This window comes from Megalobrama amblycephala, linkage group LG8 (genome assembly GCF_018812025.1).
Source record: "Megalobrama amblycephala isolate DHTTF-2021 linkage group LG8, ASM1881202v1, whole genome shotgun sequence".
NCBI lineage: Eukaryota > Metazoa > Chordata > Actinopteri > Cypriniformes > Xenocyprididae > Megalobrama > Megalobrama amblycephala.
Genome location: NC_063051.1, coordinates 5,856,233 through 5,874,044, shown reverse-complemented (window position 1 = coordinate 5,874,044; position 17,812 = coordinate 5,856,233). Strand labels below are relative to the sequence as shown.

The 17,812-nt window shown below is 34.9% G+C and overlaps 1 protein-coding gene across 2 annotated transcripts in view; it reads left to right on the top strand.

Annotated features, from left to right (window-relative positions):
* The window catches only part of ca16b (carbonic anhydrase XVI b), a 122,523-nt gene that overhangs the window by 70,611 nt on the left and 34,100 nt on the right, over positions 1-17,812 (top strand). For both annotated transcript variants that reach the window (XM_048198895.1, XM_048198896.1), the window contains exons 4-8: positions 755-903; positions 9,257-9,352; positions 12,268-12,334; positions 14,466-14,623; positions 16,350-16,533. In XM_048198895.1, the coding sequence (XP_048054852.1) occupies positions 755-903; positions 9,257-9,352; positions 12,268-12,334; positions 14,466-14,623; positions 16,350-16,533 (654 nt within the window). The remainder of the gene's footprint in view (positions 1-754; positions 904-9,256; positions 9,353-12,267; positions 12,335-14,465; positions 14,624-16,349; positions 16,534-17,812) is intronic.

The following is a 17,812-nucleotide window of genomic DNA, read 5'->3' as shown; positions in this document are numbered from 1 at the left end:
ACATGTAGTTACTTAATATTACTCAGTACTTAAATGTATAGTTACAGTGTAACAAAGACACCTTAAAATAAAGTGTAACCGAATGTTTTTATGATCTGTGATGTTTTGATTTATTAACAAATAGGTTCAATAATGCATAGGGTTTATTTCCTGCAGATGGTGCTCCTGTTTGATTCCATCAAATTTTACTGTCTCCACTTACAGTTGAATGGATTCAAAAGTCCAGAATGTTTTGAAATGTCATCAAGTTTGACCAAGTTTTTTAATTGGAATGGGAAAGCCAAGTGTATGAAGTAGTTATCCCGTTTCTGCAGAGTCTACCCAGCGAAAGAAATGGAAGATATTTCAATTTGTTTACCAATCCAGACTTTAAAGAGTCAAGAGGTCGACTCTAAATGCAGTATAATGTGACGGTCTGTGCCAGGAGAGCCCATGGAGCTCATTTTGATGCGTCTGCTCTGGCCTGCAGAGTGCACACTCAGTTTCTTCTGCATCATTATTTGTTTTAAAGGTCCTTTGTCAACATAAAAAAGACAAAATTCCCCTAGAGCATTTTTACAGTCTAAAGAAGAGTGGGGTATTAATATGTATATATATCTGGATGCATTGTTTGTTGTTGAATTACACAGCTTAAAAAGCTGTACATATACTTGGCAGCCTTAGTTTTACATACTACGGCTCATTAAATTTGAAGAAAATATCTATATTTAAGAGTATTTAACTCCTTCATCTGGTCTTTTTTTTTTCATCACAGTGTCTATTGTTCTGAGGAATGATTACTTTGTGAGAGGGGCGGGCCTACCTGGACGCTTCAAAGCAGAGAAGGTGGAGTTTCACTGGGGCAGCACCAATGGGTCGGCTGGTTCTGAGCACAGTATCAATGGAAAAAAGTTTCCAGTAGAGGTAAGTAAGTCACATTTTGTCTCTAATACATAGAGTTCATAAACTAGGGCGATACGGCCCAAAAAATTATCACGATAAAATGTTTTATATCAGTCGATATCACGATAAATATCAAATCTTTGTTTTAAGTTTAAAGGGAGATTTTTGCTCCTGAGTGAAAGTTGTAGAAACCAGACAGTTAACAAATTAATATTACATGTTTTGTCTCTTAGAAATGCACATTTAGCTTGAGTTAGGACGCAGATGTCAATTTATATTCATTAACAAATACAGTAACATTTGTAAAAATTGTAACAAGCTAATTTTTATAGGGTCAAATTTGGTTTTCCATAGTATTTGGATCATGTTAACCACAGGTAAAACCATGCCTTGCACCTCACTACCATGGTAAATGGTAGTGCTATATTGTTTCTATGATATTTGTTATGAAAAACAGTAGCCTAAAGACATACAAATGCACAAAAGCTGCTATAGCTCAATAACAAAAAATACTGTAATCATATTCCTTTAATACATTCAATGTCTATAGTAATATGTAAGTAAGTATGTTTGGTAGTATAATCAGTACAGTTCAGGAAACCTGAAAGCTCAAAAGCTCAAATCTCTCATAGTCAAAGAAAAAACTCTGCCAAAATGTCTAAAGGAATCCATTGTTTCTTTACAAAACAGAGTCCTTGTGAATAGTCCTTAAACCACTCACTTCACATTTAAAAAATCTTATTAGGAATAGATTTTAGATGAGGAGGATAACTTTACTAAATGAGTTTCTTCAATAAAGTTCAAGGATTCCACCTTGACTTGAGTAGGTTGAAAGTGGTGCACTAATCTGCACTAATTGAAGAACCTCTCAATGAAACTGGGATCGATGTGTTTTATTGACTTGATGGTGCGGCTGCTGCATTTCAGCGAAGAGCAAGGATATTCAGCTTCCTTCTCACCTCAGGGTGATGTTGCATCATTAAAATTATTTGAGTTCTGTGGCCGCTTGCATAAACTGCTTAGACTAGTCTTAAAAGTTAGTCATCTAAATTTGTTCATCAAGACTGCTCCTAACTTTTTCAAGTCAGTTACATAAAATGGTAGATTGGTCTTATTGGAATTAGAAAAGTAAGACCGATTATTCCTTGATTAACTGCTAGTTGGTCAAACTAGTTCTTAAGACACAGTCTTAACATAGTGACTAAAGGCGGGTGCACACTGTGCGATTTATAATAGTCCTTTAGGATTGTTGCTTGTCAGACTGTATGAACATGATCCTCATGTCACAATGTGGGATCTCAGCTGTTCTATATGTCAGACTGTACGACAGTCAAGACGCGTTAAAAACGTCATCAACGCACACACATTCGGTGACGGTGAGCTGCATTACACGCGGGACTGAAATGGTGACTAACAAAGAAATCTCCAGCATTAATTTTGATAACGACTTCTCTTGAAAAACGAAGACAATTTGACGTTTGTCGTAGGAGAAGTCACACTGCAGGACTGTGCGGCAAATCTTCTGACACTGCCAGAATTTAGTCGGAGGTAAAAACTGATCGCAACAGTCATTAATCGGCTGTCGGTGAGCATGTCAAACTAGTGATCAAAGACTACAGATTTTTGCCTAGGATTATAGGAATCTTTTAGGATTCTCAAAATTCGTCTCAGACGACCAAATCGTGGCCAAAATCGTACAGTGTGCACCCACCTTAAGTTTATGCTACTGGCCCCTGGTCTTCTTCACCAGTTCATCTTGGTGTGAAAATGGACCGAATGTTTCTATTCAATATTATTTAGATTATTATAATAATTATTTTAATAATACTAATAATTTTAATAATAAGACAATATATGTATATATACACTGGTGGTCAAAAGTTAATACAGTAAAAACAGTAATATTGTGAAATATTATTACAATTTATAATAAATAAATACAATTTATTCCTGTGATGCAAAGCTGAATTTTCAGCATCATTACTCCAGTCTTCAGTGTCACATGATCCTTCAGAAATCATTCTAATGTGCTGATTTGCTGCTCAAGAAATGTTTAATATTATCAATGTTAAAAACAGTTGTGCTATATCATATTTTTGTGGCGTCCGTGATACACTGCCATATAAAAGTTTGGGGTAAGTAAGATTTTTTTTTTTTTTTTTTTTAATGAAAAGGTATTTTTATTCATCAAGGACACATTAAATTGATTCAAGTGACATTTATAATGTTAAAAAAAATTATATTTTCTATTCATCAAAGAAACCATGAAAAAAATGATATCACAGTTTCCACAAAAATGTTAAGCAGCAAAAACTTAGAATGTAATAATATTTCACAATATTACTGTTTTTACAGTTTTCAAAAAAATTCAGCCTTGGTGAGCATAAGAGACTTAAAAAAATATATAAACATAACATAAAAAAAAAAAAATCATTATTCCAAAATTTTGACCACCAGTGTATTATTATTATTATTATTATTATTATTATTATTAATTTTATTGTGTGATATATATATATATATATATATATATATATATATATATATATATATATATATTAGTACAGTCCAAAAGTTCGGAACCACTAAGATTTTTAATGTAAAGGCTACATTTATTTAATTAAAAATACAGTAAAAAACAGTAATATTGTGAAATATTATTACAATTTAAAGTAACTGTGTACTATTTAAATATATTTGACAAAGTAATTTATTCCTGTGATGCAAAGCTGAATTTTCAGCATCGTTACTCCAGTCTTCAGTGTCACATGATCCTTCAGAAATCATTCTAATATGCTGATTTGCTGCTCAATAAACATTTATGACTATTTTCAATGTTGAAAACAGTTGTGTACTTTTTTTTCAGGATTCCTTGATGAATAGAAAGTTCAAAAGAACAGCATTTATCTGAAATACAAAGCTTCTGTAGCATTATACACTACCGTTCAAAAGTTTGGGGTCAGTAAGAATTTTTATTTTTATTTTTTTGAAAAGAAATGAAAGAAATGAATACTTTTATTCAGCAAGGATGCATTAAATCAATCAAAAGTGGCAGTAAAGACATTTATAATGTTACAAAAGATTAGATTTCAGATAAACACTGTTCTTTTGAACTTTCTATTCATCAAATAATCCTGAAAAAAAAATATTGTACACAAATATTTTGTACAATTGTACACATTAAATGTTTCTTGAGCAACAGATCAGCATATTAGAATGATTTCTGAAGGATCATGTGACACTGAAGACTGGAGTAACGATGCTGAAAATTCAGCTTTGCCATCACAGGAATAAATTACTTTGTGAAATATATTCAAATAGAAAACAGTTATTTTAAATTGTAATAATATTTCACAATATTACTGTTTTTTTACTGTATTTTTAATTAAATAAATGTAGCCTTGGTGAGCAGACGAAACTTCTTTTAAAAACATTAAAAATCTTAGTGGTTCCAAACTTTTGGACTGTACTGTATAATATGTATAAATATGTATAATATATTTTATATATATTTTTTATTTCTTATTATTATTATTAGTTGTAGTAGTGTTATTTCGTTTTATGAATGAATTGTGTGGATGTCATGTGAGAAAGGAAAGTACCGTACCCCAGTGCTAATCTCAGTCAACAGTGACAAAAAGCCATAAATCTTTAATAAAGTATAATTCCTTTTGCATGCCTTACAGGGTACTTCTGCTTGTTTTAAACAACCTTCGAGTTCAAAAAGTGTCTCTTTTTTTTTGAGATTTCTGTGAAAATGGTGCATAGCATCAGACTGGATGCACCACTGCATTCAAGTTTAATGTCGTTATGCAATCGCACATTAAACGCTGGAACATGTGAAGTCGAGTGTATGCTGTTTACTGGCCTTTTTTTTATGTTTGTTTCCGCACATGGTTTCTGTCCCATTTTGATTCATTAACTAAACGTGTTTGTGCTGCGCTTTACTCTCGGTCACCATAAACTCTGTATTGGCTCTTGGAGGAAGCTAATTGGCTAATGAGGTTTAGTGATAAATGAGTAATATATTTTCCCCTGTGAAGACACAATAAATGGACACCATTAAAGTCTGTGATTTAAAAGAGGCCTGAAGGAGACTGATTGGTTTTCATTAAAGACTTTAACTTTGTTCTTTCTTCTCTTTATTAGCAGATTAATTCATTGTCCATCCCTTCTGACATTGTCTGGCCTTAATTACTTTGTTTGCGGGTTAGTTTTCAGTTGCCTTACTTTTGCCTGCAATGGGTTCTTGGTCTGTTGCCTTGCCAAGGACGCACCACTCTCTGTTACAGAAATAGCCCTTTATTTTATTTCATTTTCATTTCAATGTTCGAACAAGGTCAGAATGTGCGCAGAGTAGAAACAAATACTAAATTTTTGAGCCAAACTCTTCTGGCTTTTATCCAAGATATAGCAGTATTTCTTCTCTATCAATACAGTGTCTACACAACAACAATTTAGAGGATGGGAAGGCGAAATCATTTGTATTCATCAGTCTAAGTTTGTTCGAAATTAGCTGGCACAGAGGTCAGACGACCTGGGCTGGATCCACCTCTCTGGCAGCACTTTCTCATTAGACGAATCGACTTCGCTCCATAAATCCCATTTTACACAGAAACACAATTGATGTGTATCTGTACGCGGGCCGGATAGCTGCTAAGCATTATCTAGCGATTTAAAACCCAAACACACTGAAGCCAGAGACTGGAGATGCATCCAATTATCTCTCGATGACTTCTGTTGACCTCTGGCTCAAATCTAGCACAGTAAATTAAACTACGACAGCAATGGTGTTAATTTTATTTTTTGGCCTTTTTGCCACTTTTATTAGTTTTGCTTGCCAAAGCAAGCATCAACATTAGTGTTTGAATGAACTCTCAACTCTAAGTATTAAACTTCTGTGTGTGCATACTGTTTGCATTACAGACGTTAACCCTGTAAAGCCTGAATTATGAATTAATAGACAAAATATGTATAGAAAAAATAAATAAATAAATAAAAATAGATATAGTATGATACAGTGAGAATATGGAACTTACACTCAAGGAGGAAAAAAACACCTCAATTTTATTCAAAGGCCCAAAGTGAGAAAAATATGCAGTTTGTTGCAGATTTTGTTGTTTATATGGACACAAAGAAAAAAACAATAAGATTGCATAACTACTTGCATAAAATGAATATAAATATCAGTTGTCACTCTATATCTCCCAAACATACTGTATGTCTTAAGATGATATCTAGGGATGTCCCGATCAGGTTTTTTTGCCCTCGAGTCCGAGTCTGAGTCATTTGATTTTGAGTATCTGCCGATACCGAGTCCCGATCCGATACTTCTATAATACATCAAAAAAAGAATAAAGAAGAGCGAAAAAAAAAAAAACAGATCCAGGACGTTCCTTATTTTTTATTTAATTACAAACAGAGCACTTCTGTGAGGTAGCTTGAACAATCAAGTAATAAATAACATAAATTGTTCACTTCACTTCACTTGCAACAGTAAATATAAAAAAAAGGCTAATATAAAAACAAATATATTTGGTTTGATTTGGGTATGCTGCAGTCTGTGTAATAACTAAAATAATGTTTATATATATCATATTTTCTGGCTAGTTTAATTTAGTTTTTTATAATACACCATACTTTAACCCAAACTGAATAATAAAAAACAAGTTTAAATGGGTAAATCTTCTATTATTATTTTTGATTCTTAATTTTCTTTTCTGTCATACTCAAATTCTTGTTAAAACACATTAGACATGCGTATTGTGTGCATTTTGAACACTTTTTGTGTGAAATTATATTTATTTTGTCCATCAAAAGTGTGCTTTCACTTTAATTACGCGTCAGCAGCGCAGCGTGTGTCTCAATCAGCTCCCTAGTTCAGTAGTCAGGGCACTGATCAGGGTATCAGCCACATTCACTTTCATTATATACTGATTCACGACCTAGGGAGCTAGGGAGCTGATTGAGACACAGGGATAGACTCGGTGCCGAGACGATCGCGGCACTGCTGCTTACGCGACGCTCCTGCCTGACGCTTTACGAGCTGCTCCTGCTGCCTGTGTGAATGCATCCGTTGGTTGACATGCACGCTGAAAAAAATATGCGCTACTCACGCGCCGCTTATGCTTGCAGTGTGAAACAGGCCTAACTCTGTGCCACCGCATCACTATAGATGTGTTAAAAATAATGAGAATATATATACATATATATCCGAGTCCTGATCGGGAGGTAACGTCCGATTCCGATCGAGTCTGAAACCACATGATCGGGCCCGATTTCCGATCACGTGATCGGATCTGGACATCCCTAATGATATCTAAACCCTTCATCAAAGCTCTGTAGTTTTGTGGGGGCCAAAACATATAATGCAATGCAATACAACAGTGCTTGCCAAATGTACAAATAAATGTTCCTCAAAAGCTCTAGTGAACAAAAAATATACTAAAATGTATTTGAAATACATTTATTTATGTGCTTAATAAAATACCCTGCAATTGTACTTTTGGTATACTAAACAGAAATACTGCTAAATTGGAACAACTTATTTTGTACTTAATGAACTTTAATTGTGCGGAAATAATGCTGAGATCCAACTAAAGATATACTTAAATAATTTGATTGTGCTAAAGTGGAACTATTGCAAGTATACTTTAGGTATATTTTTGCATTTCAACAGGAACAGTCCTTATTAATAGTAATATTAAAACACTTTTGAGACATAATATTCAGAAATATGCATTGTGCAACAAAGAAGTACTCCAAATAAAGTTTATTTATAATTTTGTATCAGTAAGTCTTAAGTAATATGTCAATAAATATGTTAATGGATTTGAAGTGTACTAAGTATGAAATAAATGTAAGTTGTTTTTTTTTTACTGTGAGTATCTTACTCACATTTTAAAATGATTTTTCTAAAAAAATTATGTTTGATCAGTCCAGTAAGTGTTCATCTTAAATATATTACTAACATTATAAAAAGTATTCCTAAGTTTATAAAAAAAAAACATTAAAGACCTACTTGCTAAAAAAAAGTATGACTTATCATCAATTAAAGGCCAGAAGGATTGTAGAAAATTCTGTACAACAGGTTTTTCAGCGAAGTTTTGACCATATTGATAATTTAGAGGTCTTAGATATTGTATCAAAATTGATACAGTAAGCTTTGTAGGGTTAATCATATCTCTAATCAAGCAGGAATGTGCTATGGCTTTTTGAGTGATCAGATCTTGCTGATGATAAAAAGAGTGAAAAAAAAAAAAATCCATACATCTACTATAGAGCAGAGTGTCAGTATGCAACCACATAACATGTTAAAAACACCCAGAACACCTTAGCAACCACAACGTTACAGCATCTTTTACGGGGCCAATACTAAACCTGTAATATGTTCTTTATGTATTTTTTACCATGCACTTCTTTAACCATAGCTAATTTGGCTAGTTTCTAAGAGGTGAAGATTGATCGGACACAACGCTTGTGCTATTTCTTTCTTAAAAAATGTGTTTTCCCATCCTAAATGTACGATTATATGGCTATCTGCATTTTATTATTCGCATTTAGCATTGTTTTCTCCTCTCCCATCCGCAACCTTATCAAAACAGACTGCCGCCCCATCAGTTGAGAGACGCGTGGTCTAACAAAATGAGAGAGTGCGGTTTTTCTTACATGCGCCATTAAATGACCAGGGAAATGTGCTAAAGCGAAGTCTGCAATATAAAATGTAGAGAGAACAACATCGGCAGGCAAATAATGCCGGCGCACGAGAGGCTGCCAGAGAATAAGCTCAATTGGAACGTGATTGTCAAAGCGAGGCTTAATCTTATTCCCTGCATTTCAACGATCTCTTTCACGATTGCTCAGCTGCTGCGAGCTTTGACATGCCATTCATCCCGCTTTCCTTTCTCTCTCCATCTCTCTCTTTGTACGATCGTCCCTGTTTTTTCTGTAATAGTAGATTTAGCATTTTTTTGACACGTGGCACTTTGTGCGTTTGTTCAGAGACAATGTTTAAGGCAACAAAGACATGTTGTTTATTGCGCCGCGCTGAGGGGATTTGGTTCTGAGGTTCGCTTTCTTCCTAAATCCGTCCTCAGAGAGAGAGCGCGTATAATCCTTAGTTGTCTCAGATGTCAAAATGTGGAGTGATGAGAGAAGTAGAATATGACAGATATGCCGTTATTGTGCGTGTGAAGATGATGAGAGGAATATCAATTCATGAGGATTTGACAGCGTACTGTACCAATTTCGATACCACAATGCATTGTGTTTACTAAACAGGAACGTCAAAGCAGAACATTAGTATGAGCCGTTTCATACCCTGTCAAATAAGAATGCTGTTATAAAACCCTGTTCCCATCTCTTTGCCCCATAGATGCAGATTTATTTCTACAATTCAGATGACTTTGACAGTCTGAGCACCGCGATAAAGGAGAGACGAATCATCGCCGCCATGGCTGTCTTCTTTCAGGTGAAGATTTTCTTTGATTTTTTGGGGGATTTTCAAATGTTTACCAGCCTGTGAAATGGAGCTTTATAGCTCATGATACCTTCTCAAAGAAAGAGGGAGAAAGAGACTAAAAACATCAGATAAATTTGGTTTGGGCCAATGTAGCCTCAGGGCATATTTTTACCATTTGCAACAGGTAGAAGAAAGCACAGACATTCTTTGCTGCCCTCTAGCCATCTTTCTTTCTCTTTTCTCAGAGTAAAGTCTAGCTTCCTAATAGAATAAACTTGCTTTTTGCTTCAGTTCCTAAAAGAATAATGACAGTCTAAGGGGCAAGATATTGCAATGGGATAAACAAGTAGGCCTAAACTGCTTCAGAAGTGTAGCTGTGCGACTCTGTACAAAGGTTCATGGAGTCTTTCATCCATTCATGACCATGTAAACCGTGTCAGGACGTAATCAAGAGGTCAGAATTTGGCTGGTTAGTCGAGTTAGTCTTGTATTCTGATGAAATACATTATTTTATTACGTTTTTTATTTATTTATTTAAAAAAAAAAAACAGTATATTGTGGTTTATTTTGTGAATTTCCCACAAAAAAACTGCATACTTCAATTGCGTTTTCTGCTCTGATTGCATCTGGACATGCATAATGAGACATTTATCCATCTAGTAAAGTTATCCAATTACTAAATAGATGATTTAGACAGCGTTACAGCTCAAATAACAAATTTTGTTTACTCTGCCATTTAAAAGTTTGGGGTTGCTAAGATTTTTTGGTGCTCAAGAAACATTTCTTTTACTGCTACATATTTTTTTTTTTTTTTTTTTTTGTGGAAACCATGATACTTTTTTTCAGGTTTATTTGATGAAGTGAAAGTTGAAAAGAACAGCATTTATTTCTTTTGTAACATTATAAATGTCTTTACTGTCACTTTTGATCAATTTAATGCAAATAAAAATATTAATTTCTGTCAAAAACAGTCTTACTGACCCAAACTTTTGAATGGTAGTGTAGAAGAATAAATATAAGTTTTTTTGCAGTAAAATATCTAAAAACCACTAGGCCAGTGTTATATATTTTGTTCACTTGAGTACTTACAATATCCCAAATGTTTGCAACTATTTGCACATGTGAGGAGTCGCCTGCCAATTGCGTCATACCCGCGTTACCTTGGGTTTCCGGTTTTATTTTTTTAGAAACCATGGAAACACCAAAGATGCTTTAATATTTACATGTTTTAATAGACAAGGGAACAACTGTTTTGATATATTTATAGACAGAAAAACTAATGTTATATAGCTCAACACTTTAAGTCTTATTGTTTAAATCGAATTTTCTTGATTTTTACCGTGCTTTACCATGCCTCAGAGAAAAACACTATTTTGTGAAGTAGCTAACATAGCATAATCAGATGCAGCTTTATTTTTAGTAACAGTAATACTTTTCTCCATCATACAATATGTTTTAAAATTAATTGCATGCCATTTATCAACACACGCCATCCAGCATTTAATATGATATTCTAAAATCTTACTGCAGTGTGTCTCAAACAAGTGTCTCGCAGCAGCTGCAGAGCAAACACACTGAGTAACGTTATAACAATTTCAACACACTCAAATGTATCTAATATGATAAACAGAGCTGCGTTACCTCATACTCATGACCAGAAAAGCAGAAGCGGCGCCGGCGACTGTGGCATAATAAAAGTTCCGCTGCTCATGAGGCGTGTTGCGCAATCGCTCCAGCAGCCTCTTTCAGCTCCCATAACACTCGGCCCTGCTCGGCTTCATACTACAGTAACATTAATAATCGCATCCATGAACATGATTTCTTTCCAAGTCCTATCCCAATTCTTTTCCACCGGCTGTGAGGTGAAGACCACATGTCCCAAGATTCCGCGCTCAAACTTGGCGTCATCAAGCTACGCCTTTGTTTTGAATAGGCCTCTAGCGGACAGAAAATATTACATATTGCACCTTTAACACAAGCTTACATTTTTTTGTTTGTTTTTACAAACTGAGGGACGAGTTGAAGGAAGTGAACAGAACCATATACAGAGCAGAAACATATACAATTGAGCTCCTACCAGCACCGTGTATCCTATATTGGTTTATTTTTACTTTTCCTTCTCTTTCAACTGTGACAAATGTTCTTATCAAGGGTGAAAATGGCACAATTTTCACGGTTTTCCTAATGAGTCAAGCCAAAAAGGAAGATTTGTGGTGTCATAGCCTTAGTATTCATGGATGCCATTTGAATATATAGAGAAAAACAGGCTTAACAGGTCAGCGAGATGATCCATGAAAATAACATAAGCTTTTTTGCCACGCGGCACCACAGTCATTCCCTCTTCATTCACAACATGCTCTGCACACTCTCATACAGTACGTTTTTACACACCTTAACTAATGTGACAGGCCTATTCTTCATGCTGAAAGTGGAACGCAGGTGTGTCCTATGTTTATCCATTGTCAGACGGTGAAAGAATAACCTACGTCATTGGACTTAAACTCTTTTGCCCACATGTGACAGCGTTATGGCTTACCGCTATTAGTGCTCAGACGAATGGTGTCATATGGAGTGTGACATGTCCGTTCCTGGGGGTTTTATATAGTTAATCGATGTGGAGCTCCTGTATTGGTGGTTCCCTTGGGCTCTTTTATTGCCACCTAGTTCAACCAAATGAATCCTCAGAGAGCACAAGTGAGTATATTTCATCTCTGACCTGAATGAGCTTCTCCATCAACCTGAATAAAAGGTGCTTATGTCAGCATGCTCTAGTTTTTAATGTTGCATAAGCGGCGAACAAAGGAAACTTATGTTCGATAATAGTAGGATTTAAACGCATCCCATCTTTTTTGTATTTCTTTAACATATTCAGTGAAACAGAATAATTGCTAATTTCATGTTGCGTTTGTCTGCGTTTGTTCTAGGTGACGAAGAAAGACAACACTGCAGCTGAGCCCATCATCGCAGGTCTTAAACGTGTGGTCCATCACGGTAAATGTAAACATATGAACAGCTTGCAGAGTGTGCACCTATAATAATAATAAAAAAAAATACAAATAGAGCACTTTAGCTTCAGCAAAAAAAATGTTTTTTATTTTTTTGCTGTTGGTTATATGGCTCTTTGGAAATTAAAAAGGTTATAGTGTTGCATTATAGCTTCTTCAGAACAACATATTGGTTCTAATAGTGGGAAAGTAAAACATTTGGTTATTTGAAGCACATATAGATGTTTTTTTAAAAGAACCATGAATTTCAAAAGGTTCTCTTCTGGAACCTAGAACATGGAGTTCATATCATGAGAAATTTTAATTGGAATTTTTATCTTTTCAGGATCAAGGAAACAGTTCAAGAGAACTGCACTATAAAAACATACACTGCACTGTTAAAAAAAACAAAAAACGTTGAGCTAACTTAAAAAATTAAGGTAACATATCGCATTCTACTTAACTTGTCCACTCCTGTTAAAGTCACCTTAAATACTTTTGAACTTAAAAATTCTTGTCAAGGCGACTAAAAAATCTTGAAAATGGCAACCCATCACTCAACTTTTTAAGTTAACTCAACTAATATGCTCCAGTTGAAGTCAACTTAAAAACTTTTCATGAAATGAGTAGCAGGTAGTCTTTTGAACTTAAAGGGATAGTTCACCCAAAAATGAAAATTTGATGTTTATCTGCTTACCCCCAGCGCATCCAAGATGTAGGTGACTTTGTTTCTTCAGTAGAACACAAATGATGATTTTTAACTCCAACCGTTGCCGTCTGTCAGTCAAATAATGTTGGTCAATGGGAACTTCTTTTATAAGAGTAAATAAAACTTGCTTAGACAAATCCAAATCAAACCCTGCGGCTCGTGACGACACATTGATGTCCTAAGACACAAAATGATCGGTTTATGCGAGAAACCAAACAGTATTTATATCATTTTTTACTTCTAAAACAGCACTATGTCCAAATGCGTTCAACATTCGCTTAGTGAGGTCTGATTGCGCTCTGACAACGGCAGTGATGTCTCGCGCATATACTTCAATGAGTGCTAGACATCACTGCCGTTGTCAGAGCGCGATCAGACCTCACTAACCGAGGGCTGAACGCAGTTGGACATAGTGGTGTTTTAGAGGTAAAAAATGATATAAATACTGTTCGTTTTCTCGCACAAACCAATCGTTTCGTGTCTTAAGACATCAATGTGTCGTCACGAGCCGCAGGGTTTAATTTGGATTTGTCTGTGCAAGTGTTTTCGACTCTTATTGATAGAGTTCCCATTCACTCGCATTATTTGACTGACAGACGGCAACGGTTGGAGTTAAAAATCATCATTTGTGTTCTACTGAAGAAACAAAGTCACCTACATCTTGGATGCGCTGGGGGTAAGCAGATAAACATCCAATTTTCATTTTTGGGTGAACTATCCCTTTAAAACTTCTTGTCAAGACAACTAAACAGTGCTTAGCAATGCAAGCAGCTGCAATCCTTGTATTTTCATCTCCATTTTTGTTTTCAAATGTAACTACACAATATGAACATCATTTGCCTCTTAAAACTAGAGACACACAGTTTACCCATTTCACCTGGGCGAATAAGTTGCAAAAGTTGCAGTCAGAAGTACATATACCTCAACACACACATCTCAAACATGGGGATGATCAACAATTGTAACTGTGATGTAATTATTATTTAAAAAATTATTATTGCTTTGCATTAACTGGCTTGATTTATGCTGCTTCTGCTGTTGTTGTCCCTGTTATTTAGCGGTCATATGGTTCAGAGTTCATATTATTACTGAATTACAATTGTAATTCATCTTTAATGCATCTTTACTGAATAAAAGTATTAATTTCTTTAAAAAAAAAAAAATCTGACCGCAAACTTTTGAATGGTAGTTTACTTGAAAATACTACCAAAAACTCCCTCCTAGGTCCTAAAAGTTTATTAATGCGGGCTCACATCTTTACGATATGGAAAAAAGAGAAAGCTGAACAGACGTTATTATTTATAAATACTGAAAGAATTAACAACAAGATAATAAAATCCACTAAATCTTGTGTGTACATACTTCAGCTAAGGATTCATGAGATCTATTTCACTCTTTAAGTGAGTATTCTGTGTCTTTTTTTAAACAGAGAAGGAAACAAACCTTGGTTCATTCATACTGAAGGATCTATTGCCATCATCCTTGGGAAGTTATTACCGCTACACAGGCTCGCTCACGACACCTCCCTGCAGTAAGGTCGTGGAGTGGATTATCTTCAGTCGACCCGTTTACCTGTCCTACCACCAGGTTGGCGAACACACATACACACATAATCATGCATACATGCACATCACATTCATATGATCATGTTTCACATCCAGCTGTGTGCACTATGCTTGAAATTGGCTCGCGTTCTTTCTCCTGTATCATATTTGTACCATCTGCAAGCATGCACACAAACACAAACAGACAATATTACACTAGCAATGTGACTCATCTGCTGTGTGTTCAAATGTTTCTGGAAATGAGACAGTGCAGAAGATTTACTAAACAAATGTATGCATTCATCTATGTACATATGTGTTGTATATAAAGCACATTATATGTGGAAGTGCTGCTGATCTTCACCAGTAGTAGTGCTTTTCCAAACATGGATTTATTCTAGGGATGCATTTGTTTGTTTGTTTTGTAATAATAATAATAATAATAATAATAATAATAAATAGTATTAATAATATTGATGTTATTAGCCTTAATAATAAGTATACTACTAACAATTAGAATAATATAATATCATTTATTATTTTATAAAGTATTATTAATATTAACATGCAGAATAATAATAACAATATCAATATTCACATTTTCTAAGAATGATAAATTTTCACATTTTCTTGAATGATAAAATGACTGACAAAATCCTTTTAAAGGTGCAGTAAGCAATTTCTGAGAAACACTGTTGATATTTGAAATCCCAAACAAAGACACCATTCCCTTCATTGCTCCACCCTCAAAATGCACGAACACAATACAAGAGTGGATGTATTTTTATCATAGCTGAAGCGAAGCAAAATAATGATTAATGAAAAATAAAGCGAAGATGACAAATGAACGACAAGGAAGAACAAAAAACGGCACACAAGAGTATATACAAGCGAGAGTTTGTTGTTTGTCACCAGCAGCACACCAGCTCCAGACATACAAATGATATGCTATACTGTCCTGTTACTATAGCTAACATTATAACTACAGCATATCTTGGTTCTGTGAAACACAGCAAATATCCAATGTTACTCACGTATGGAGCAGAAACAACACAAGCTTGGCGTCCATTTTCAGGCCTTCCCGCTTAGGTCTCTCCAGAGCTGGGAAGCTTTTCTGATTTAACGTGGGTTCTAAAGTTCTTTCCTGATCATACCTCTTCTTTTTCCAGTGATATTCCTCTGACTTTTTCTCTTTTGAAATGTCTCTCAGCCATCTCTCTTTCTACAGTCTTTCTTTAAATCTCCCTCTTGCTCAGTCTCTCTCTTCCCCCATTGAGAGTGGACACGCCCCTACTGCTGATTGGCTACAAGTGTGTTGTGGTGCTCTGTCTGATCCACTTTCAACAGCGTTTCTAAGAAATCGCTTACTGCACTTTTAAACACATCTACGGCCCAGCAAACCTCCAAAACACCCTAGCAACCACTTAGCTATGCGTTAAAAAATCATTGTAAAAATCTATTATAATGATTTATAGATTTTTATATTGATGTATTACTTGGTTCATTCCCAATTCTTGCTCTGGATATCTACACAGCTTTTAATGCTAACATCGATTAACTTATCCGTTTTAATCTTTTTGCTACATGCTTTATTCAGCAAGTCATACCCAGCATGCACTTATCCGTCTCCTTTCTACACCTTCTTGGCCAAAATAAATTGACATTATATATTCTCTTGCTGAAAAGGATTAAATGAAATGGAAAAATCACATTTAAACTTTTGGATAATATTTTTTTCTTTGTCTTTCTGCCTCTCTCTTCTGCTGTAGCTGGAGGCATTCTACTCCATCTTCACTACAGAGCAGCAGGATCATGTGAAGTCCGTGGATTACCTGAGGAATAACCATCGGCCCACTCAAGATCTCGACAACCGGCAAATCTTCAAATCAGCTCTGATGGATGCTTGGATGACAGACAGCATGGACAGCGCTGTAGACACAGAATCTTCTCGAGGTATGGTGGCTTTCTTCCTAAAATCTGCCTGACCAATCAAGGAGGAAGACAGATAATTCTTTTTATTCCTATGTTAATTCTAACAATATGACTATTATATGGTAAGGGAATCCTATCTTTAGGAAATAGTGAATGCCCATGATCATTTGAAGAAAAAAAGTTTGAGGCTTTTGTGCCTCAGAAAGTCTTTATGAATGTAAGATCAGTACATTTACCACTGGGACTGTGATTATTTCTCTTATCCATAACTATAGTTTAGTTTTTTTTTTTCTTCATAGACGTCATGTTTGGGTTTCTTCTCATTCATCTCATGCATAAAGTGCAAAGCTAGTTGTTTTTGGGATATCCATTGCTCCTGAGACAGGCTGAATAAATAGGATTTATTAATGCAGTGACTACAGCAGTGCAGCGCTCTGAGCCAAGCCCAGTAACTGGGGGACGGTGTACTGTGTGTGTTAATGATAGCGTTGTTTTCCTCTCCGGCTGAGGGAATTGATTGCTATTGGTTGTGATGAAGTCGGGAGTGATGCAACACAGCCGAAAGGCGGAATAATCGTCATTAATATTCCCTCTAAAAATAAACCCGTACAGATGAACACTGTGTGGCCAAATAGCAATTCTGGTGTTTACAAAGCAAGCACTTTTGAAAACACTTTGCAATATTACATCTTTTTTATCATCATCGTGTCTTTCTTTTTAAATGTTTTTTTTGTTGTTGTTGCACTTTCCTTGAATAGGGTACACTTTTGTCTGCTTGTTTTTAAAGAATTAGAAGCACAAATCCCATGTTTTTGTGGTGAGAATTATTAGATTATATTAAACTTTGTTCACAAACAACCAAACCAATCTAATGTCTAAATGTTTAGATAAATTATAACGCTGACTGCCCTTGTCAAGATTAACACTGTTACCCCCATTCAACCCTGTTACCAAAATTATTGTAAGAAAAAGATTATTAAATGATTTTTTATTGGAAAATGTGAATTTATCAGTAACTACAAACCACTACTTAATTTCAAAAATATTTAATTAATTTAAATTTAATTAAATTATTAATATAATATATATATAAAGGTCTCAATTTTTAGACAAACATACTGAATTATTCCACCCTGTTACCAAAGTTATTGTAAGAATTTAATTACAAAAACCAGGTAATAACTAGGTTCTAGTCCCAACCCCGAAACTAATCTTAACCCATGTACCTTATTTTATTCAGTACTTTCTTGGTAAGTACAATGTAAGTACATTGAAAGTGTGCATACTGTAAAATAAAGTG